Source organism: Odocoileus virginianus, chromosome 24 (assembly GCF_023699985.2).
Source record: "Odocoileus virginianus isolate 20LAN1187 ecotype Illinois chromosome 24, Ovbor_1.2, whole genome shotgun sequence".
NCBI lineage: Eukaryota > Metazoa > Chordata > Mammalia > Artiodactyla > Cervidae > Odocoileus > Odocoileus virginianus.
In genome coordinates, this window is record NC_069697.1 from 22,445,622 (window position 1) to 22,470,462 (window position 24,841).

The 24,841-nt window shown below is 41.2% G+C and overlaps 1 protein-coding gene across 8 annotated transcripts in view; it reads right to left on the bottom strand.

Moving 5' to 3' along the window:
- Positions 1-24,841, bottom strand: part of TMCC3 (transmembrane and coiled-coil domain family 3) — a 276,327-nt gene that overhangs the window by 205,407 nt on the left and 46,079 nt on the right. For 4 of the 8 annotated variants that reach the window (XM_070454337.1, XM_070454334.1, XM_020877916.2 and 1 more), the window contains exons 1-2: positions 20,348-20,437; positions 18,189-18,249 (exon numbers count right to left, since the gene is read on the bottom strand). The exons of 2 other annotated variants lie outside the window; for them this stretch is intronic. Coding sequence is in view for 1 of the 6 variants with exons in the window: in XM_070454335.1 (XP_070310436.1) it covers positions 18,189-18,203 (15 nt within the window). In the remaining 5 variants the exon portion in view is untranslated. Of the gene's footprint in view, positions 1-18,188; positions 18,250-20,347; positions 20,452-24,841 lie in introns of those variants that run through there. 2 more of the 8 variants (XM_070454335.1, XM_070454333.1) reach the window with 2 other exon arrangements.

Sequence of the window (24,841 nt, forward strand, 5' to 3'; positions counted from 1 at the left end):
GATTAACTTGGGGGACTGACCAGGTTTTTTGGACCCTGTTCTCTAGGGTTCACACTCCTTTGGGGTAGAGAGGCAGCTCCCTAGAAGGACACCCGGAATCCATCCCCCATTCCTCTTCCAGGTCTCCTGGAAGACCTGAATGACATCCCAGTAGCATCCTTCCATCCAGCACAGCAGGTTGGAGAGGATCGTCATTGGCTTCCCTGGGTCCTAATTAAATCAGAGCAACATTCCTCCTCCCAAAGAATCAGCAGAGTTAATGACCCATTCACTGCAGCGAGCATCACTCGGAGGAGCTGCGGCCACATCCTCTGACTGGAGGCTCTACAAGCCCTTTCCTTCAGCAGGTCCACGGAGACACCCAGCCTTCGTGCCTTTCCGGGTACATGAGTGTGTCCTTTCTCACTGGCTCTCATCTGTCTCTCTCACACAAAGTTTTTTCTTTAATTTAATGAAATATACAGTTGATGAGACCTGTTTCTGCATCTTCACCAGCAGCTAGGGCATCTCAAGTTTCTGTTCTGTGTTTCTGGTTTAAATCACTAGAGCTCTGTACTGTGAAGCTACAGTACTAAGTTCTTTACTAAGGAGCTCCTAAAGAGCTGCCCTGGCTAGAGAAGAGTGGGTTTGTTTTTAATGTTTTAGACATAGAGAAATAGAGAACTACAGAACAGTATCTCCTCAGCCTGAAGAACACATCTGCCTTTGGCTATACAGAAATGCTCACATCCACCTTATTTGGAAACAACACAAATGTTCAACAAGAGTAAAACGATAAATTGTGATAGACTCACACAGCAGGAATGCATTCCAGTAGTACAAATGCACAGATAAGTTAATAATACATATGATAAATTAATCTCACAATCAAAATGTTGCGGGAAAGAAGCAAAAAAGGGGTATTACATACAATATGATTTTATTTATAGAAGGTTCAAAAATGGGCAAAACTAAACTACAATATCAGAAATGAGGAAGAGGTAAAGAATAATGATTAGGTTGATAATATTCCATTTCTTCATCTGGATAGTGATCACAGATGTGGTAACTACGCTAAGTCATCAAGTAACACTACTGAAGACAAGTGCATTTTTCTGTATGTATGTTACACTTGGAAAAAGCTTTACTTTTAAAAAACCTAAAACTGAAGTCTCTTTTAGTCAAATAGTCTGTAACGTGTACCAGAATTAACCTTCACTATTAAATTATCTGTGTGCCCTTTGGCAAATCACTTAACTTCTGTGTATCTATTTCTCTACCTGTAATAGCACCTAGAAAAGGAAGCAGCACCTGGAGAAGGAAAGGGCAACCTACTCCAGGATTCTTGCCTGGAGAATCCCATGGACAGAGGAGCCTGGTGGGCTACAATCCATGGGGTCACAAAGAGTGGGACACAACTCAGTGACTACGCCACCACCAATAGCAACTGACGTGCAGTGTCTACATGAGAAGTACTAAGTACAAATGAATGAGACATACTTAGTAAGTGCTTGGTATACAAGTGCTGCTCAGTCCTAAGTTGTATCTGACTCTTTGCAACCCCATGGACTGCAGCACACCAGGCTTCCCTGTCTACTAACTCCTGGAGTTTGCTCAAACTCATGTCCATTGAGTCAATAATGCCATCCAACCATCTCATCCTCTGTCGCCCCCTTAGCCTCTGGCCCTCAATCTTGCCCAGCATCAGGGTCTTTTCCAAAGAGTTAGCTCTTCCCATGAGGTGGCCAAATTATTGGAGCTTCAGCTTCAGTCCTTTCAGTGAATATTCAAGATTGATTTCTTTTAGGATTGACTAGTTTGATCTCCTGTCTGTCCAAGGGACTCTCATGAGTCTTTTCCAGCACCACAGTTCAAAAGCATCAATTCTTTGGCACTCAGGACTCTTTTTTACATGACTTCTGGAAAAACCATAGCTTTGACTAGACACACCTCTGTCAGCAAAGCAATATCTCTGCTTTTTAATATACTGTCTAGGTTTGTCATAGCTTGCTCCTCCCAATAAGCAAGCCTCTTTTAATTTCATGGCTGCAGTCACCATCTGCAGTGATTTTGGAGCCCAAGAAAATAAAATCTTCCACTGTTTCCAATTTTTCCCCCTTCTATTTGTCATGAAGTAATGCGACCAAATGCCATGATCTTAGTTTTGTGAATGGTGACTTTTAAGCCACGTTTTTCACTCTCCTCTTTCGCCCTCATCAAGAGGCTCTTTAGTTCCTCTTCGCTTTCCACCATTAGAGTGGTGTACCATCTACATATATGAGGCTGTTTATATTTCTCCCAGCAATCTTGATTCCAGCTTATGAGTCATCCAGCCCAGAATTTTGCATGATGTATTCTTCATATAAATCAATTAAGCAGTGACAATATACAGCCTTGACATACTCCTTTCCCAATTTTGAACCAGCACACAAGTAGGTACTCAAAAATGTTAGCTGTTTGAATTGGTGGTATCCCTTCTATGCCAGCCTTCCTCATATTTGGGACTTGCATCTCCATTTATCATCTACTCTGGACAGAGTGAGGACATATTGAAATGGACAAGTCCACTTACCCCTGTCAAGGGGGCTATGGAGAGGAATGGATAAGTCTCTTCCAGAAGACAGTCTGGCCAAATGTACCAAGAGCCCCCCAAAAATGTTTGCGCCCTGTAATTCCATGCTAGTATCCTAAGGAGATGAGACATGCAAACAAGATTTGTATGTGCTGCAAAGCATTTTATTTATAAAAGTGGAAAACTGGAAACAATTTATTATCTCAGGAAATAGGTAAATAATATAATGGTGGTGAGAAGTTTTAATGACATGAAAAAGTTAAATATGAAAGGAAGAGACCTATAGGTTACCCATCAAAAAATATTAACAAGTATACAGAGAAGAAAAAATTAAAAGAAATTAACCCAAAATTTAAGCTAATTATCTTGAGAAGATCATACTACAGGGATTTACATTTTTCTTCCTTATACTTTTCTGTTTTTTCAATATTCTTCTATGAGTACTTGTTACCTTTTATAAATTGAAACACAGAGGTTGTGTCTCCTTCTCCACAGGCCTTTATCTCTGTCGTCAAGGTGACAGTCAGATGCAATTCATCATGTTTTAGGAAGGACACCACCACACAATGGAAGGTGTCAGAAGGAAGGTGACTGCCAAGTTGACAAAGGACTTCAACAGCAAGACCCATGAAGAATGGCTGGAGGGAAGGGGACGTGTACCTTGAGGAGTACTAGTCGACAGGATAGTTTTCTTGGAGTACCTGTCACGTGGAAGAGGGATTACCCTTGCTCTGCTAGAACTGAGAGACTGGAACCAAGACCGATGGATCAAAGGTTCCAGGAGGAGAGAAGGGGAGAATGAAGACTGAGCTCAAGAAGCAAACACACTGTATGATCGCACTGTGAACCTCAGGCTTCCTTCCTGCCCCACAGCAAGGAGCTCCTTGGAGGTAGCCAATGAATCGTTTTGTTAACATTTGGGAAACCACACAGCACCATCCTGGGGACCATCTGAGCACCATCCCAGACCAGTCTACTGTGAGCAACGCGTGAGTTACAATCTCTGAAATTCATTACCTCTTAATCCCTCTCTCTTGCCCTGTAGAACGGCCTTTAAATTATACACAAGTTGGGCCGCTCCTCTCTGTTTTCTCCACTGGACGATCTTAGTCCAAGGCATCAACCTCTCTCACCTGTACCACAATCGCTTCCCTGCTGGTCTATCTCCTACTGTTGGCCCCAGTCCATCTGCTACATAGAAGCTCAAGTAATGATTTTCTTAGACTAAAGTAAAAAATCATTAAATGACTTCAAGACTCAAAGTGGAGTCTCCAGCCTTCAACAGGGCCCTTCCCCATCGCTCCCCGCACTCCTACCAAACTAAGGGTCTTTTAGGTTTATCATTCACAGCCAACTCTTTCCACCTCAGGGCATTTGCGTGTGCTGAAACACTCTCCATCCCTCACTGGCTTGACTATTCTGCAACTCACATCTCAGGTGTCATTTCCCAGTTTTAATCCTATAATGGCATCTCAATGCCCTAATGAAACTTTATGTGGTTTATAGGATTTTTGTGAGCTAGCCACAACTGACCAGACTGCCTCCAGGCTCTCCACCAAGCAGAACCCTCTTTAGTTCCTCACAGATGCATGAGCATTCTCTTTGTCCATCAGTTTTGTGGAGGTTGCTTTCTCTGACTGGAAAACTCTTCTTGTGGCTAATTCCTAGCACCTTTAGGTCTCACCCTAATGTGACCTGAATTGGCTTGAGGGAAAACTTCCCTTCCCTCTAGATACCGAGTGAGGTACCTCCCCAGTATATGCCTACAGCCCCTGCAATTATTCCATCACAGCACTCACTTTCCTCAACTGTATCTGTAGTTCTTGCTACTTGGTAAACTACACAAGGGATGGCACCTATACTGCTCAGAACAACTGAATAAATGACTTCATTTTTAAAATATGACTTTTTCCCCCATGAAGGAGCAAATTGAGGTTAAAAAATAGAAAAAATAGAAGATTGCAACAGGAAACATTCTAATAAGTGGTATTTTCTTTCTACCATAATGAAACAAATCTAGACTTCACTCAATTCCCTGTCCTGAGCAAGGGTTCATTTGTCGTCACTTTTATTTCCACTACCTGGCACAGTAATTATTCTTGACCGGCACTTGAATGCCCTGGGCCATCTTCGGTATGCACACAAAAGGATCGATAGGTACTAAATAGACTGAAAAGATGTATAGCGTTGAATTTGCAAAACAGCAGGAAATAAAAGAAAAGTAAATCAAGAAAACACTGGAGGACAGAAGACCAATAAGCAAAAAAATAAATCATCCATAGTCTGCCTTCCAAAAGGCATATACAGCTTCTGTTCATTTGATGAAACTGCTTTGAGTGAAAGACCTTGGGAAGCCAGAAGCCAGAACCCTAGTCTCGTTCTCAGTGTGGATTCAGGGTGAAGGTTCAACAAACAGAAGCCCATGCCCTGTGTCCCTGATGACTCTGTGGATCCATCATAACTAACTCTGGACTGCTTCCCTCCAAACTCTCTTACACTCCAGAGAAAGACACTTCTCTCTCACTGCATGTCGGACAGCTTCGCCCAGAAGTTAGTCCTTGACCTTTATCCCAAGTCAGCCTCCATGAAGGCCCTGGGCCTGGCTCTCTCCTCTGGAGAAAAACATTCCAGTTTGTCCCCCTTGACATGTCAGCCCTACAAGCGCCCAGAAACACTGTGGGATTTGGTCTAAGAAAACCTGGATTCCCGCGTGACCTTGGGCACATATTTAAGCGCTCTGACCTTGGGCACATGTTTAAAGCCTGTTATTTAGCCACCAAGGAAGATCCCTTCCTTCTATCTCCCCTAGAAATATTGTTTACCAGGAAGAGCAGAGGTTTTTGAGTCAGATATAGATTCAAATCACTTAATAGCTATGTGATCCTGGGCAGCTAGTTAATCTCTCTGAGCCTCAGTTTTCTCATCTTTAAAATATCTTACTTCAAACCATAGTTCAAAAAAACACATGCACTCCAATGTTCACTTCAGGACTATTCACAAGAGTCAAGACATGGAAGCAACCTAAATGTCCATCAACAGAGGAATGGATAAAGAAGATCTGGTATTAATAAAGATATACAATGGAATACTACTCACCCATAAAAGGAACAAGATTGGGTCATTTGTAGAAACATATATGGACCTATAAACTGTCATACAGAGTGAAGTCACAAAAATAAATATCATATTTAATGTATATATGTGGAATCTAGAAAAATGGTACACGTGATCTTATTTGCGAAACAGAAATAGAGACACAGACACAGAGAACAAACATGTGGATACCAAGGGGGAGAAGGGGGTGGGATGATTTGGGAGGCTGCGATTGACGTACATACACTATTGATACTACATATAAAATAAATAACTAATGAGAACCTGCTGCATAGCACAGGGGACTCTCTACGCAGTGCTCTGTGGTGACCTAAATGGGAAGGAAATCCAAAAGAGGCGATATATGTACACAGAGAGCTGATTCACTTTGCTGTACAGTTAAACAGTCAGTTCAGTCACTTAGTCGTGTCCAACTCTTAGCGACCCCACGGACTGCAGCAGGCCAGGCTTCCCTGTCCATCACCAACTCCCGGAGTTTACTCAAACTCATGGCCATCGAATCAGTGATGCCATCCAACCATCTCATCCTCTGTCATCCCCTTCTCTTGCCTTCAATCTTTCCCACTAACAAAACATTGTGAGCAATTATACTTCCAGAAAAATTAATTAAAAAAAAATAAAACATCTCACTTCACTAAGGATTGGATGAGATACTGAATGTGAAGCAGTCAGCAGAGAGGCTGGCATTTATATGCCTAGTAACTTATAGGAGCTATTATCATCTTTTCCATTTGGTAGAGCTGGAGGTTATAATGATGAGAGCTAACAATTTCTAAGTACTCTTGCGTCAGGCAGTGCTCTAACACAGCTCATGTACCAAGGCATTGATTCCCACATTGATGCAGGTACTATTATTATCTCCAATCTACAGATGAGGAAACTGAAGCAACATCATGCCAAGGTCACACAGTTTGTCCAGCTTGAGTCTCATCTAACCCCAGCGCCTCTGTTCTCTGTTGCCAAAATACACCATACCCTGTGCTGTCTGGAGGCAGGGTCACGTCTCCCCACGCAACCTGGGGAGCTTCCTCAGGGCATGCCCTGCACTGTGAACTTCTCAGGGACCTCCATGACAGCTAGCAGGGAACCTGAGCCCCCATGAGTGCCCCAGACACCTGAAATCTGATTGGCAGATAAGACACAACTGACCAATTTCCAGAACACCTACTTTGTCAGATGACCTTGAAGTAGACACTCTGTCTACTGAAGAAGGTATGTCTGAAGGAAACACAGAGGGTCTCTGCCACAGGAATGGAAGCTCCCTCCCCAAATATAGCTCTTGGGTTTTCAGAGTCAGATCCCTAACGGTTTGAAAAACTCTGAGAACAATCTGACCAGTGTTCATACACTCCCAGAGTCTAAACTGTTTCAGCTGAAGGTCTCTGTGAGTCATTCAAACTGAAATACCTGCCAGACAGAATGAAATGTGCCTCAAAGTCTGCTGATCTGTAAAGCACTACCATTACCCGCCTTGGTTCTGATGGGCAACAAAACTCTTCACGTTGCCATCGTTACAGATACTTTTACCGAGTATGTCACTGTGCTAATTAGGTGCTAGCAAGGCAGGTAATAGGACACAAACCTCATTAACATGGACTCCATTAATTTGGAATATGTGAGAATGCTTACCATTCAATTTTACTTTTTCATTATCTATAAATGAAAACAATATGCATAATACATGAGTAAATAAAATCTATTTATCCAGTCTGCAAATACTTTTTGGGAATCTCTTACGTCCTAGCAGTAGGGTGGCAGAGACATTATTTTGTATAATTCTCATTAAAAGAGAACTCTGTAGTGCACGAAGTAATGTATTCATTTTAAAATAAGCTAGAAGTCTGGAGAATTTAAGTATGGTACATCCATACTGTAGAATGCCTTGCAATTATAATAAAACCAGTGGGGTAGATCGGTTGGTGCTAACATATTAACAAGAGCAATTGCTAAATGAAAAAAGAAAAAAACAGGTGGAACTCTCTCATTTATTTGAAAAAATAACAAGATGATATGAATAAGAAGCTACCCATATAAGTACATATGCAGTGACATTCTCAGGAAATCAAGTTAAGAAAATCAAATGGCCTGGCATGGAAAAGCAACCCATTTTCTTAACTGTACTTTTGTAATGTGGAATTCTTTACCATTTTTATGTTATTTGCATAATATTAAAGCTAATTAAAAGAGCTTAGCATAAGTTATTATTTATTGGCCCATGCTAAGCATAGTGTCTGGTACATAATTGGAATTTCAATATCTATTGCATAAACATAAATAAATAATGCTATGAATGACCGTTTAAACACATTAGTCTTTCCTATTCACTGCATCAGGTATTCTAATAATACAGGCAAAAATATAGGGTTGACTAAAAGGTTTGTTCATGTTTTTCCATAAGATATAATAGAAAAACATGAACGTATAGTTTGGCCAAGCCAATACTTTGGCGTGAGTTCAAGTCCATGTATGTGCTTGTGCTGGGCTCAGTCATATCCAACTCTTTGCAACCCTTGGACTGTAGCCTGCCAAGTTCCTCTGTCCATGGGATTTTTCAGGCAAAAATACTGGAGTGGGTTGCCACTTCGTCCTCCAAGGGATCTTCGTGACCTAGGGATCAAACCCACATCTCCCACATTGCAGGTGGGTTCTTTACCACTGAGCCATCAAGGAAGCCCATGTATGTGCTTAAGGAAATTCAGCTCTAACAGTTCTGAAAAATATTCTGTAACCCACACTTTTTCTTTACGCTCCTGCCCTCTTCTTTCTCAAGCTCTGTGCTACACAAACAAGTGCATGTGTGTTTACATGTGCACATATACACACAGAGTCAGGGAAACAGTTCACTGACAAAAAAGACAGAAAGAAAGGCTTGGAATTAAGAAATGCTTTGCTGCTGTTGCTAAAAATGGTCATTTTTAAAACAGATACTGATTTGAGGAAGGCAAATCTATAACCTCCTTACAGCTTACTTTGCTCTATCATGAATTCTGAAGTATGTTTTGAAAAGAGTAAGTTGGTGCAGATTCATTTGAAAAGATGCATTTTTTCCTACCAGCAACCACAGAGATGCTAATAAATAGTGAGATAAGCCTTAAGCTTATGAGATGGTTGGATGGCATCACCGACTCGATGGACGTGGGTTTGAGTAGACTCCGGGAGTTGGTGATGGACAGGGAGGCCTGGCGTGCTGCGATTCATGGGGTCGCAAAGAGTCAGACACGACGGAGCAACTGAACTGACTGACTGACTGAAGCCTTAAGCATCTTGAAGGCTAGCAACACTAAACTCCTGGATTGAAAGGTCTTAGGTAAAGCTGGCACGTCCGGCTACTCCCTATGTTGCTCCTTCCTGCATGAGAGATGGCGAGCTGGGGAGTTGGAAACTGACAGTTCTCCTTTCTCAGCGCTGATAAAAGGGGAACAAATTATGTATTTGCCCTGAGTGTGCGGTACGTTGTCTTGAGTTGTTTTGTAGGCATTTTTCCCCCAGTAGCAGCAACTAGGCAAAAAAAAAAAAAAGACATCTGGTAACTTCTTTAGGGAAAATTTGAACAGATTTGTGGGTGTAATACTAGTCAATCTGTTTCATAAATAAACCCCAGGCAATGTCATCAATTAAATATCTTTTTAAAGATGGCTTTAACATGAGCAATGCCCTGTAAACTAAAATCCCAATATCCTAATAATCTTGAGAACCACTATGTATGGAACAGTCATAAGGTCCTGGCAGGCACTGTGCAAAGAACTCCACAAGGCAAGTGACATTTTAATTCTTACAACACAAGGGTGTGTCATTATTACCTCCATTTTGTGGATGAAGAAGCTGAGGCTGAGGTGAATTAACTTGTCTAAAGTCATAGAGTTTGTTAGCTGAAGAACTGAGATCCAAGCCCAGTGTCTGAAGCACAGTGCTCAACAGGCTTATCAGAGAGAGAAAAGTTAAGGGTTCAAGGGACAAGATAGGAGCCACTTTCTCCATGCACTAGAGCTGACCTTCTCTGACCTTTGGTACTTTTTAGCAAAGCAGGCCAGGTGTGGCAGACAAAAGACCAGGCCTGGCACTTGGAAACCCAGGGTTGTCCTGGTTCTACCAGGAGCAAACCTGCTTGCATCACGTAACCTGTCCAAGCCTTGCCCGTCACAGATGTGAAAGGAGGCGACTGTACTAGAATATCCTTCAGATCTAAAACTGCACGTCCAGGAGCACACACATCGAAACCATTTTTCCTGGATGGTGAAGTAGAAAAAAGTCGAATGTAAGCCACAGTGTACAACTGAGCCCACTTTACAGAGAAAAGTCCTGACAGATGGCATTGACCAGCAGTCATCTTCCAACGCAATTGCACTAATGACCTCCAGGGGCCATTACTAAAGCCAGTGGTCCATTTCTGGTCATCCTAACTGAGCGATCAGCAGCATCTGCTCTTCACTTGACTTCAGGATACTAGTCTCTTCTAAATTTCCCTCTACCCCACTGTGCTGTTACTTCTGATCTGGCTTTGCTGCTTCATCCTCGCCTCTCCAACCAATGCAGTGCCTCAGAGTTGAGTCCCGGACCCCTTTGTCTACACCAATTCTCAGGGTGTTCTCATCTGGGTTTGTGGATTTAAATGCAATCTGCATGCTGCTGTCAAATATCCATCCTGGAACTCCAGACTTTTATATTCAGCTGCCCACTTGACATCTCTAGCGAGATATCTAATAGGCATTTCATGCCCCCAAATGAGCTTCTAATTCCCACCTAATTCTGCCCTTAGTAAAGACCTTCTACAGTAAATGGACACTACACTCATCTAGGTGTTCAGGCCAGGGTCTCTCTGACTCCCACCTTACTGAGGGTTAAAGCCAAAGTCTTGTAATACTTACAAGCCCTTCCAGGTTCTTACTACAACTCATTTCCAATCATGTCTCTGCCCTCATCTCCAATCAGTCTTCCCCATTCCAGCCACTCCAGCCAGCCCTGGCCTAGGCAATTACTATTTGCTCTGCTTGGAACAGCTCCCTGCACAACCCACAGGCTCGCGTCCTCACCTCTCGCAGGTATTTGCTCAAATATCACTTAACCTGATGATTCTAAATTGCAACCTTTCCCTCAAAGCACACTCTTCTTCCTCTCTCCCCTGTTTTATTTCGCCCCATAAAATTTTACCATCTGATGTATTTTATATTATTTTCATGTATTTCCTAGCTGCCTAAATTCTCCAGCTAGAATGTAAGCTCCAAGGAGGGAGGGAGGTTTACTGTCTTGTTTATTGATGTATCTCCAACACCTAAAATATTGCCTAGAACACAGCAGGCACTTTTTGTGGGAAAAAAATGATTTACTCTATAAGGATCTATACATAGCTTGTGAAGAGTAGAACAGATCAGCCCCAAAATAAGCTACTTTAACATAAGGATTATTTTCAGCCGAAGATAAATGAGATTTCCAGTTACCACGTGATAATAGTCAGAATATAGAATTTTTAACAACAACAAAAAAAGTATACAAGAAACAGGAAAACATGGTCATCCACCCTTCTCTCTTCCAGGAAGGACAGAAGTTAATCACCAAGGCATTCTAGACCCCTATCAGCCCAGAGAACTCGCTATGGCACTGGAGAACTCTATATAACTATACTTGATAAAACAAGCCCTTATCTCCCATGTTTCCTTACACATTTATCTTCTCACAATCTGCCAACCCTAGAATCCTCAGGTCCTTTTCCTTTGTCTTATCACTTGTCTAGAAATTTACTGTTCTCTTGTGAAAATGCTATATATACCCTCTTCAGTTTCTCATCTCTGAGTCCTCCCACAGGTATGCATGATGCACATGTTAATAAACCTCTGTTTGCTTTTCTCTTGTTGATCAGGCTTTTGTCAATTTAATTTACAGGGCTCAGCTAGAAAACCTAGAACAGTAGAGGAAAGCAGGTTTTTTCCCTCCCTCTATATTTGGGTACACCAGAGCGCACACAATAGCCATTTCTCTGTGAGAGGGAGGAAAATGATGAAATACCATCTCAGACACTAGTTTCTTTTCCTCTCATCTAAAAACAGGGGTCAATTAGGATTTAAGGAGAAGTGTATATTGTGGTTGTCTCATTTAAACTTCACAGTCCCAAAAAAGAAAGAGGAAACATGACATCTTTAAGGTAACTTTTTAAAAGTATCCGAATTAGGATTAGTATTTTGTATATGTAAATTAATTTTTAACATATACACTTTTTACATCTATGTTTTCTTAAGTTGGAGAACCAATCATGCCAGGATTTCTATGATAATCTTGAAACTGTCTTTACATATCAACAGCCTATTATTTCTTTATCTATAGCAGATTGTACTGATAATTTTTTTTTTTTTTGGTTTTTCAAATTTGAAATCTTTCACCCATCATGATTCTGCAATGGCAAATGATGTCATCAAGTAAAAGAAGTTAAAGCTCAGACACTAGCATGAAAGAGTCTAACGATCTAAGTCACGGGTTCAGTGCTTTACCAGCTAATTTCGTCAACTTATTTAACTTCCCTGATTCTTGGTTTGCTCATCTGTGAACGGATGTTAGCAAAGATTTGTGGGAGGATCAATGAGATAATCCATGTAAAACACTCAGCACAGTGTTAAGCAAAGAGGAAGAACTCAATTATTATACTTTATCTGAAGACTTTGGCTCTCAAAATTCAAAGGGCTTATAGATCCCGAGCTCTCCTCTAGCCACCTATCACTCTGTCTCAATGCCTTACTTTATTTTCTTGGTACCTTTACCACTACTGGGAATTATCCTATTCGTTTATTTGGTTTACACTTGCCTCTCCACACCAGAACATAAACCCCACAAAATCAGGGGCTTTGTCTTGTCAACTGAGCCTAGAGCAGTGTGCCTGGCATGCAGTGGTGCTGAAATCAGCAACAGTTGAATAAATGAATATCACCTGCCCATCCATAAACATAATACCACAGAGTGCCCAGGCTAGGAACGAAAATAAAGCAAAGTAAAATAGAGGAAGCTGTGCCAGTTTGAATAGGGTGGCCAGAGAAGGCTTCTGAATGCTGACACCGAAGCAAAGAAGGGCAGTCTCAATGACAGCAGGGGAATCAGTGTGACTGGAGTGAGATTCAGGCGTGAACAGGATGTAAGAAGCTTCAGGGTGGCAAGATGATATGAAAGAAGCTGAGAGCGGGGCCCCTGCACTTACTACCCTTGGTCTGGACCCCAGCTAACAAAATAACTTTGGTGTCTGGCAAAAAAAAAAGTTTTCCTTTACTCACAAAGGTTTACAGCAGTCCTGACGTCTCCCTCCTCTGCCCCGTGGGCCTTTTCTCCTTTCTTCCACTACAGCACTTCCGGCACTTCTGTGGAATTTAAGTTTCCTATTTTACCTGCCTCATCTCCCCTCCAGTGAGCTCCTTGAGGGAAGAGACCCCACACGGTACCCAACAGATACGGAAAGAAGAGAGCGTCTGGCCGGTGCTTCTCCCTGGGGACACGCTTCTGCTATAAAGACCAAGTTTCTTCCATTTAAAACAAGGCTTTCAGGAGTGATGTCATGAAAAATGGCAGAGCAGGAAGCTCGAGGGATCATCCCGCCACTCAAGCAACCACTGAGGTGGAAGAAGTGGTGGGAATCAACTATTTGGGAACCTGGAACCTAACTGGACACTTAGAGCAACCTGGGGAGGGCCTGATGAAGAAAGAGGCTGCTCATCTTTCTTAAGCAAGCAGTGTGGGTAAACCGGCCACCACCCTCCATTCCTCAGCTCCATCACAGCTGTGGGGAGAGCAGTTCACGTTCCTGGAATGGCTGACTGGTGCCAGGATGGGCGTGGGGACCTCGTCCTCTAAAAATCCGGCGTTGTGCACTCTGGTTGATCTGGTGGTGCTCGAGGCACTGACGCAGACAGTTGCCTCGGTTTTAGCCTTCTCAGTGGCAGCAGCTTCACGGATGGCATTCACTGGAAAATTTCAGAAGACCAAAAAAAAAAATCCCTCCTGGGACTTCCCTGGCAGTCCAATGACTAAAATTCCATTCTTTCACTGCAGGGGGCACAGATCTAATCCCTGGTTGGGGAACTAAGATCCCACATGCTGCATGGTGAGGCAAAAAAAGAAAACAAACAAAAAAAAAAAAACCCTTCTTTTTGGAGCTAGACATTTAAATATATATTTGTCAGGCCACTGGCTGACCTCCAAGATAAGGGAACAGAAACTTCAGTGGCCAGAACAACAAGAAATGCATATTTGCAACAACCACTGTGGAAATGTCACAAATAGCAGCAGCCCTCAACACCACCAACAAAAAGATCAACAATCCCTGAAGAGTGGGAGAATGTGATTTCCAGTTACCACGTGATAATAGTCAGAATATAGAATTTTTAAAAACAACAAAAAAATACAAAGTATACAAGAAACAGGAAAATATGGTCATTCACAGGAAAAGAAATAGAAGGCATCAGAAGCCATCCCCAAGGAAACCTAGACATTGGAATTACTGGTCAAAGATGTTACATCAACTGTGCTAAACCTGTTCAATAAGCTAAAAGAAATTATGAACAATTAATTAATAAAAATAAGAAAAATGTGATATAAGCAAAAAGAATATTGACAAAAAAATAAAAATCATAAAAAGAAAATAAATTCTGGATGTTAAAAGTATAATGACTGAGATGAAAAATGAGTTAGAGATGTTCAGCATCAAATCTGAACAAGCAGAAAAAAGAATCAGCAAGCTTGAAGATAGGAAAAATCAAAATCAACAAATCTGAGCAGCAGAAAGAAGGAAGAAAAGTGAACAGAATCTAAGTGAAGTTCATATGCAGGAGACTTACTGTATAGACTGCAAGTAGCTCAACAAACTCCAAGAAAGATAAAGTCAGAGATCCACATGGAGACAAATTATAGGCAAAATGTCAAAACCCAAAGAAAGAGAAACATTTAAAAGCATAGAGAAGTGACTCTTCAAATACATGGGAATGTCAATAAATTTATAGCTGATTTGTCATCAGAAGCCATGGAAACCAGAAGACAATGGAATAACATGTAAAGTCCTGAAAGAAAAAAGTTAACCAAGAATTCTATATTCAACAAAACTAACCTTCAAGAATGAAAGAGAAATTAAAATTAATGTCTATATAAAAGAAAGATAAAGGGGTTCACTACCAGCAAGAGCTTCCCTGAGAAATGATAAAAGAAGGCTAAATTGAAAAGAAACTCAAAGCCATAGGAAGAAATAAAGAACACTGGTAAAGGTAACCACACAGGTAAATATAAAAACAAGCATTACTGTAGTTTTAATTTATGACTTCTTTTTTCCTATATTACTAATAAGGCAGACACATAAATCTTATTTTGGGGCACGCAGTGTACGGTGGGGTAAATGTGACAGTGTTAGTCACTCAGTTGTGTTCAATTCTTTGTAACCCCATGAACTATAGCCCACCAGGTTCCTTTGTCCATGGAATTTACCAGGCAAGAATACTGGAGAGGGTAGCCATTCCCTTTTCCAGGGGATCTTTCCCACCCAGGGACTGAACCTGGGTCTCCTGCATTGCAGGCAGATTCTTTACTGTCTGAGCTACAGGGATGCCCATCCACGGCAATGACAGCACAAAGGAGGAGGAACAGAAATGGAGTGTACATTATTGAAGCTAAGTTGGTATTAGTCAAACTAGATTATTGTAGGTTTTCTTTTGATTTGAATGCTAATTTTAAAATAAAGTTCATAAGAAGTATGGTGTCATGGTGGAAAAACTATGAAATCAAGTAAGAAAAAAGGCTGAAATTGCCTCACATCACACCAGCTTTATCCTGATTGAGTTGAACATTTTTTTAACATTTCCTAGATATTTAGATATTTTCTAGAAGAGTCAGACTACAGAGGGGAGCATTTCAGACAGGGGGAATAATATGAGTGGCAGAGAAGTTTTGTTGTTGTTTTTTTTTTTCCTTTTTCTCAAAGAAATAGGTTCTCCTTTGCTTAACAAGATTTTTCAGAGAACTTTGTATATCAAAGACAGTAGAGTATAATTAAGAAACAGACTCTGAGCTAACCTATCCAGATTTTAATGTGGACCTATCATTTACTTTCTGTGTAATTTTGGACAATCTCTCAATACCTCGGTTTATTTATCTGTAAAATGGGAATAATAGTAGTACCTACTTCACGAGGTTGTTGTGAGGAATAAATGTTAATACACATAAAGCACTTAGAACAGACTCTGGAATATAGGTAAAGCCTAACAAATATTATTTCTTCTTTTAATCATAAAATCATCTAAAAATTCCCTGAGAGGTTCCAGCAAGTTCTACAACTGTAGCAATGAATAAAATGTAAAATTCTTTACCTTATTTCACAGTCTAATCAATCAATCCATTTCCTATCAGATGCAGATAATTCTTATCTAAGATTTAGAACAAGTGTAAAGAGTCAGACACAACTGAGTGACCGAGCTGACTGAAAGCCTATCAATATTTTGGTAGTGCTTTTATTTTTTTTTTTAAAGCCTGCCATCAGCATTGCCAGCTAAAGACTGTCACCCGCCATCAGCTCTACAAGGGTTAAGTCACTAGCCACTAAGTGGCTGACCTTCAACACACCCTGAAAGGAGTTCAGGGCAGAGATTAGCAATGAAGCACTCTGTGCTCTGGGAGAACTGAAACAACAGACCTTTAAATAGTTAGGTATTTTCAGGAGAAACTTTTTATAAACCTGGATTCTTTCACCTTCCCATACTTAGAAAAGTACTAAAACCATAAACTAAGATGTCTGTTCCTCCTATTATCAACAACCTTGTAACAAGATATGTGCTTTAGGTAGCCCTTCACCAAAATCACATTTATAGTGACCACCCACATACATACTGAGCAGTTCCTCAGAGCTATCTGAGAGGTTGTCTCCTCAGCTGTAGTTCCCTGGAAGTCCCCAAATGAAACTCACAGTTCTCACATTGTGCATTTTTACTTCAGTAAACAGAGTAATAATGCAGTTAGTTCTAAAAGCTTTCTTCTAAACCAGCATTACAGCATTTGTCTTTCTGTCATTGCCATTTCCACAGGATATACAACAGGATATAAACTCCCATGCAGCTATCTAGAAAGTTAAAATGGTTAGCCATGTGAGATTTATTCATTCCTTTAGTCATCCACTCAATAGATACTGAATACCATTAATGTGCCAAGTACTGGGAAAACAGGAATAAACAAAACAGACAGAAACCTAAGTTGACATTCTGACAGGTAACCACAGATGGGGAAGTGGTTGTTCAGGGAACCATGGGACGTGGGCAGAGGCAGGAATGGGGTTACTGTTCTTATCTTGGTTCCTTCCCGACCCCTCTGATTTGGAACCATATTATATCACATTGTATTCAACTCAAGACTGCTGGCCCAGAGGTAAAAACCACGCGAGTGAATTCCTTAAGTCCCTGTTACTTCTCACCACCATCACCCAGTCACCCAGGCCAGAAACCTAGGAACCAAAAACGACTCCAAAAATGACTCTCTTGGTCATACCCAAAGACAAATACTGTAATCACACAAGAGCCACGCTAGTAAAGATGAGTTGAGAGCTGTGTATCTAGATGACCTTTTTTCAAAAAGGATCTCCATCTTCTCAGGGTGATTTAACTAGATTCCTGTCTGAGGCAGAAACAAAACCACTGTCCTCCAAAACCTGGCTTCCCAACTTGAGTCTTGGTTTGGACAAGTCATTCAGCCTCTCTGACAGTTTCCTCAACTGTTAAATGGGGACAGTAATACACACCTACAGGGCTGTGGTGATACACGAGTTAAAGACATGCAAAGTGCTTAGAACGCCTGGCATGTATGAAGCACCCAGCACATACTGAAAAACGTGAACCTCCCAACATTCCCTTCAGTGGTTCATTTTATCTAGAGAGGATCACATCTATGAAAGGTACAACCCAACAGATGAACGCATAATTATCACAGCACGCCAAGCAGAGAGGTGGATTTGGAGGGTGGGAGAGGCACGTCTCAGGCCACTGTTAAGGGCCTGGGCTGGTTGCAAGATTTGGCTTTTCCAAGAGCTTGGAACCCTACCTATCAACTGGCACTTTCTGCAAAACTTCCCAGGAAGACTCTGCTTCCCACCCCCCTCACCCCACCTCCAGCTTCCACTTGTTTTCCTTTAAAACTGATTCAACTGACACAGTGCGGGAAGGAGAGGGTGGGATGAATTAAGAGAATAGCATGGAAACATATACATTACCGTGGGAGACCCGGGTTCATTCCCTGGGCTGGGAGGATCCCCTGGACAAAGGAATGGCTACCCACTCCAGTATTCTTGCTTGGAGAATTCCATGGACAGAGGCTGGTGAACTACCGTCCATGGGCTCATAAAGAGTGGGACACGACTGAGCTACTGACACACACACACATTACCACAGATAAAGCAGAGAGCCGATGGGAATTTGCTATGTGATACAGGGAGCTCAACCCAGTGCTCCGCGACAGCTCAGAGGGTTGGGGTGGAGTGGGAGATGGGAGGGGGTGCAGGAGAGGGGACACACACACATATATATACCTGTGGCTGACTCATGCTGATGTACGCAGAGGTCAACACAATATTGCAGAGCAACTGTCCTCTGATTAAAAAAAAAAAGGAAAAAAAGGATTCACCTAAGGAAGTACGGGCCTGGCGGCCAAGGCCTAATGTGGCTAACAGGGCCCTGGCCTGGTGCTTCCCGTAGAGAACACCCCAAACCCCGTGTCAAAGGAGACCCAGCAGGAGAAGCACTCTGCCAGCCCTTCTCACAGCTCTCCACAGTCGGAAAACTCTCCCTGCAGCGAGGCTCTCCTCTCTCCATCTGCATTCAGAGAGGTACACGGACCCTGCCCTGGAGAGGATGCTTCAGGGGACCACTGAGGGACCACTGGAATTCCTGTCACAGCAGTGGTTCTTTCTTCCTGAAGACCCCTCTCCCCAAGTGGTCAGAAGCCTGCATTTCAGCAGCACTACATGCTTCACCCTGAGGCTGACGGCTCTGGGTGAAAACAAGCCAGGGCTGCAGGACAACTAACAGACATCCGGGGGCCTCGAGGGCATTATGCAAAGGGAAGTCAGTCCAACTGGGAAAGACAAACACGGCATGTTCTCACTTATAGACGGAATCTTTTTTTTTTTTTTGCCACACTGCATGGTTTCTGGGATCTTATTTTCCCAACCTATGTGGAATCTTAAAAAGCCAAACTCATAGAAATTGAGTAGCATGGTGGTTGCCAGAGGCTGAGAAATTGGATAACAATTTCCACTGGCTATCGATAGCCAACTCCCACTGGCTATCTATTTTAACTGTGGTAGTACGTATGCATGTGTTAGTCTCTCAGTCCTGTCCAACTCTTTACAACCCCATGGACTGTAGCTTGCCAGGCTTCTCTGTCCATGGACTTCTCCAGGCAATTGTTGGTCAAAGTGTACAAACTTCCAGCTGTAAGTTAAGGATCTAAGATACAGCATGATGACTTAAAATTAATAGTATATTGTATTACATACTTGAAAGTTGTTAAGAAGGTCAATCTTCAATGTTAGCACCGCACCAAAAAAGGGTAATTATGAGCGGGGATGGAAATACTAACATTATTTTGGCCATCATTTGCTATATATATATAATACATATAACACATTGTACACCTTAAACTTATATATGTCAATAATATCTCAATAAAGCTAGAAAAAAGTACCAAGACCTGTGGTTTCTCCCCAGCTTCCTATCCCACTGAAGTCTAGAAACGTTTTCTCTTTGACATTTTTAAAATGAAATTCAAAAAATCAGTTTCCTTGCTGTGACTACAGAAATGCTAACTGTTTAGATGATTATTCTTCTTTCTTATCTGATGACATCTCTGTGAGGATAGGGGCTGCAGCTCAATCAACTCTGCACTCCTAGCACTGAATACAGAAACTAGCCTAAGAAAAGGCTGTTGAATAAATACATAAGCAAATTCTATCTTTATAGCATCTACTGACATCTAAGAATTCCAAATTAGAAGTTATAAAATTTACATATAAAATGTATGATAGATATGTTAAGAACAAATAAACTGCAAAATCAATTATGCACTACATACTACACAGAATTTGATGGAAATCAGCACTCTCTTCAAATTAAAAAAATGTACTGTAAAACAAGCTTTGTTATTCATTGGTATGAACACAGAACCAATCATTAATTCTAGCCTTCACTATTATAGAATGCTTATATTTTCCAGCTTATAAAGTGGGAAAAACCAGTTACCTCATTGAATTTTTGTGAGGGATTAAATGAGTTAATACATGAATAGTACTTAGGATAGTGCCTGGCAGACAGTGACCACTTAAGAAATGTTAGCTATTATTATGGCTGTCACCATTATCAGGCACTGTCCTGGCTAAGACTATTACCCAAGTTAAAGAGAAGTTCATTTAGCTAATCTGCCTAGAAAAGGATTAATAGAAGCAAGATGCACATATAATCTATCCCCTTGACAACAAAATTTGCCCTCAGAGCTTTAGATATCTTCTAAAAGCCATTAATGGATTCTCATCATGTAAAAAATTGCCTATAAATTGTTTGTTTCTTAGAATGTGATGGTACCTTGAAGCAGAAATATATACTTAGCAGACCCTAAATGAAGCCCAAAAGAAGTGAATTAGCAGCCTCACTCAAAGGTTCTTTAAATAAAAATTCAGAGAGCAACTTTTACCTTCTCTTCAGGCCAGATGATGATGGTCCTCATTGAGAAAGGTCTGGGGCACTTTTATCTGACATGGGTCTGTGTGTGTGAGAACTTCAGATGACTACTGTTTGGGTCAAAAATAGCCACTGAGAAACAAAAATTGAGATACCACTGAGAAACAGAAAGCAGAAGTATTTTCAAAGTTGCTCCATTCGCCCTCTCCCAGAGTGGGCGTTTTCCTGCTTCTCAGAACACCCGCCTTGGGTCAGCAGTTCCCAAAGTGTTCCGCAGGCTGCCCGTCCCCAAGGTGCGGGGCCATATAAGGGCCCCGAGGTCAAGTTTGGAAAATATATCCTATTTTCTTCTCCAGAGAGTCACAATGCCCACCAACATATCAGAGGTCTTGAGCTTCTTCCAGGAAAGAACTTGGTTAGTTGTGCTTTATCCACTGAGATTTATCCATTGAGAATGTAAAATAAAAATGCTGCCTGCCAGTCCAATCCTGTGAGGATCCAGCCAGTAGCCAGTGTGGTCACTCACCCACGATGGGCCTGAGGGGAATTCAGGACAGAGAAAAAGAGCATATTCCAAGCAGGCTTCCCTGGTTGCTCAGTGGTAAAAGAATCCACCTGCCAAGGCAGGAGATGCAGGTTCAATCCCTGTGTTGGGAAAATCCCCTGAAGAAGGAAATGACAACCCACTCCAGCATTCTGGCCTGGAAAATCTCATGGACAGAGGAGCCTGGCGGGCTACAGTCCATTGAGTCGCGAGCATCGGACCTAACTTAAGTGACTAAACCACCACCACCATATTTCAAGTACCTACTGGTCCCAAGGAAGCTAAGATACATATCTAAGGAGAAATCACAATGACCCCAGATTCCCCAGTCTTCCCATAGAGAAGCATTTAACTTGAGACGCTGTTCTTTGCAATTAGCAGTAATCTTTTTATGTATGACCACATGTTTTTTTTTGCTTGTTTGTTTTTTACTCCAGCAAACATGTCATATATATTCTGGCTCCCCCCACCCTTACCGCTTCAGAGCTGTTTCTCAGAGCTATCTGAAAGGTCGTCTTCCAGGCTACAGCCCTCGGTTAAGGTCCTCAAATAAAACTTGTGCATTTTTCTTCTAGTCAACAAGAAATCAGCCACATATACTCTTTTACCAAAAAAAAAAATATACACACACACACACACACACACACACACACACTAGAATTTCCATCTTGGAAACTGAAATAGCCTAAAATTAACCACTTCTTGCCATTTAGGAATGACAGTGGGCTCATTACCTGGCCTGGCAAAGTCAACACTTAAAAGCAGATAGGAAAGAATGTTAACCTTATGCATTCTCATGGCCCCTCATTCAGTGCATGTTTTCATGACTGGAATCAAGTCAAAAAGAAACTATCCTCAGGATCCATGTGAGGTATATCCCAAACCCAGGAAGGCACCCATAAATTCTAGGAATGGTCCACATAGAGCATCATTTCAGAAGATTTTGAGAATAAGAGAAAAGAAGACGTAAGAGCAATCTAATCAACAAAAGAAATTTAATTGTCCTCCTATTTAAGTCCAGGAGAAGAATGCAAGGGCATCACAATCTAATCAGAACATGTTCAAAGTCTTCAGGAAGAAACTCACTGAGGTCAGTTTAACTCAGCTCCAATCAGAGAGGAATGCTCAGGGGTTCCTTGTTAAACTATCTCCAAAGACCCCAATCTCTAGAACATTATCTTAAATCTGTAACTGGAAAAAAATTTCCAGAATCCTGAATAGCTATTTGCAATACAGTTTTTTCCTAGCACATGAAACCACACATAAAATCAGGGATATTGGAAGCATCTTGCCTCCCACCCTCAGGTCACTATGATAATCACCCGACCATAACTGTCCAAAAGGGCCCCCTAGTGACCAAACTTACTAAAAAGGCACAGCATCAGCAGAGAGGAACGTGAAGTTTCTAAAATAACTAAGAATAAAAGCATCCTGGATTATGTAACTCTTTGTTTCCCAGGACTCAAAGGCATTCAAGATCCTTGAGACTGAGAACCCCCTAAGCGGGGGAGGAAAAGTGTGGGGAAGGTGTTACTCGAACAGATCTACAGAAAAGCCTTATCTCACAGGCTCTGCAGCTGAACAGAATGTCACCTAAAATTGCCACCATTTTGCTCCATCACTGTCCAACAGAACTTTCTGCAATGAAGAAAGTGTTCTGTACAAGCACTGTTCTATGTGGTAGCCACTGGCCACATACAGCTCCTCCACCCTTGAACTGCGGCTGGTACAACTGAAGAACTGAAATTTCAATTTTAGTTAATTTTAACATAGATAACCACTAAGCCATGTGGCCCATGACTTCTGGACTAAATAGTACAACTAGTTAATATAGTCAAAGTTCCTTCCACATGAATTCCACAAAAAGAGAGGTGGTCAGGGATCAAGGGAGGTTCTTCTTAGGTTCTGGGAAATGGATTACTTTACTTATCAAAGGAAGAAGGAGACAATTGAGTTCAGTATCTCCTGAATCTTCATGTACACCACGGCTAAGGGTGAGCATTATTCCCATTATTACTAAAGGAGAAACTGAGATACAAATCAGTTAATTGATATAGACAGTAATTGCTATTTGCAGAATCTCTACATGTCCAAAGGGTTTTAGATGTGATTTTTACAACAATCTTCCAAGACACACATTACTGTCTTTCTCTCACTAATGGGAAAACTGAAGCTCAAGGAGGTTAAGTGGCTTAGGAAATGCCGCACAGTAAGTGGAAATAAGAATTGAACTTCAAGGCTACACCCCACCCTCAAAAAAAAAAAAAAAAAGTACAGTTGTGGTCTTTAGCAAAAACAACTTTTCCTTTCTAGATTTAATCAACAAGTATTTTTTGAGCATCTATTACATATACAATACCATGCTAAGTGTTTGGGTGAAGGAGTCATACAAAGAAAAACAATACACTGAACTTGAGAGTCACATGGGCTTGTTAGTCTTCTCTACAAAGAGTAATTATTCAATTACTCACAGTTAGCAACATTAGCCCAGACTATAAAATAAGCTAATATTTCTAGTACTTCAAAAACACAGAACCAAAAGCACAAGTGACAAGAGAAAAAAGTAAATAAGTTAGACTTCATCAAAATTTAAAACTTTGGGAAGCAAAGTAAAAACAGCCATCCGCAACAGAATAAAAAGACAAGATGGGAGAAAATAATTGCAAATCGCACAGCTGACAAGGGCCTTGGATCTGAACTGTATTTTTAAAAAACTCTTACAACTCAACAATCAGAAGACAATCTATACACATTTTGTGTGGACATATGTTTACATTTCTAGGAGTAGAATGCTGGACCATATGGTCATTCTGTGCTTAGCATTTTGAGGAGGTACCAAACTGTTTTTCAAAGTGGCTGTACCATTTTACAAGCTCACTAGCAATATATGGAGGCTCAAATTTCCCCACAACCTCATCAACACTTGTTATTGTCTGTCTTTTTTACTTTAGCCATTCTTGTTGGTGTGAAATGGTACCTCATTACAGTTCAATTTGCATTTCACTAAAGACTAGTGATGCTGAATATTTTTTCATGTGTTTACTGGCCATCTGTGTATCTTTGGAGAAATGCTTATTCAAATCCTTTGCCTGTTGTTGTTGCTGCTGTTTTTCAGGCACTGGGGGTACTAGGGAAGGGAAAATCAATCCATTTCATTGAGGGGCTCCAAGGAAGGGTCCAAGGTTTGGGAAGACAATGAGATCCAGGTCCAGCCAGGATCTCTCCAACCTCACAGTCACTGAAAGTCTTGTCTGTTTTAAAATGGGTTGATTTTATTGTGAAGTTGTAATAGTTTCATATATATTCTGGATACAGTTTCTTTATCAGACACACAATTTGAAAATATTTTCTCCTATTTTGAATCTGTTCTTGTATGAATCAAGTCAGGTTCTCCAGCAAACAGCCCCATTCCTTGCTCAGGAAGGAACATATCTTCTGAAAATCCAAAGGACAACATTTTTTAAAGGGCATTTCACTTTCTAATGTGGAGCAGTTGAGAAACCCTCTCAATCCACAGCACAGAAGGGTCACTAATGACTTGAAAATAATCATGAGGCAGGAAGATGGAGCAGACTGGGAAAGAAATGTTAGAGCTGAGCTAGTGACTCACAGATTTTAAAAGTGAAAAATACTGCCCATCTTTTTCCTTCCTCTATTTTGTTTTTTTTTTCCCCATTTATTTTTATTAGCTCTATTTTGTTTTAAAATCTCTCTTTGTCACTATTTTCTAAAAGGGCCTGCATGCTTCATAATCATCAGTATGTGAGCCACATAGGGCAATGATCTGGAGAACCTGACAAGGCACAAAAAAAGGAGAGATGTGTTAATTATGAGCCATGTTACCCCAAGAACAGAAGGTCCATGGAGGAGTACATAAACACATGTGCACAAGTCTAGGTAGCTCTAATCCCTACCCCTGGATCTGCCTCCTACACAGCTATCATCACTATGAACCTGCCAAAA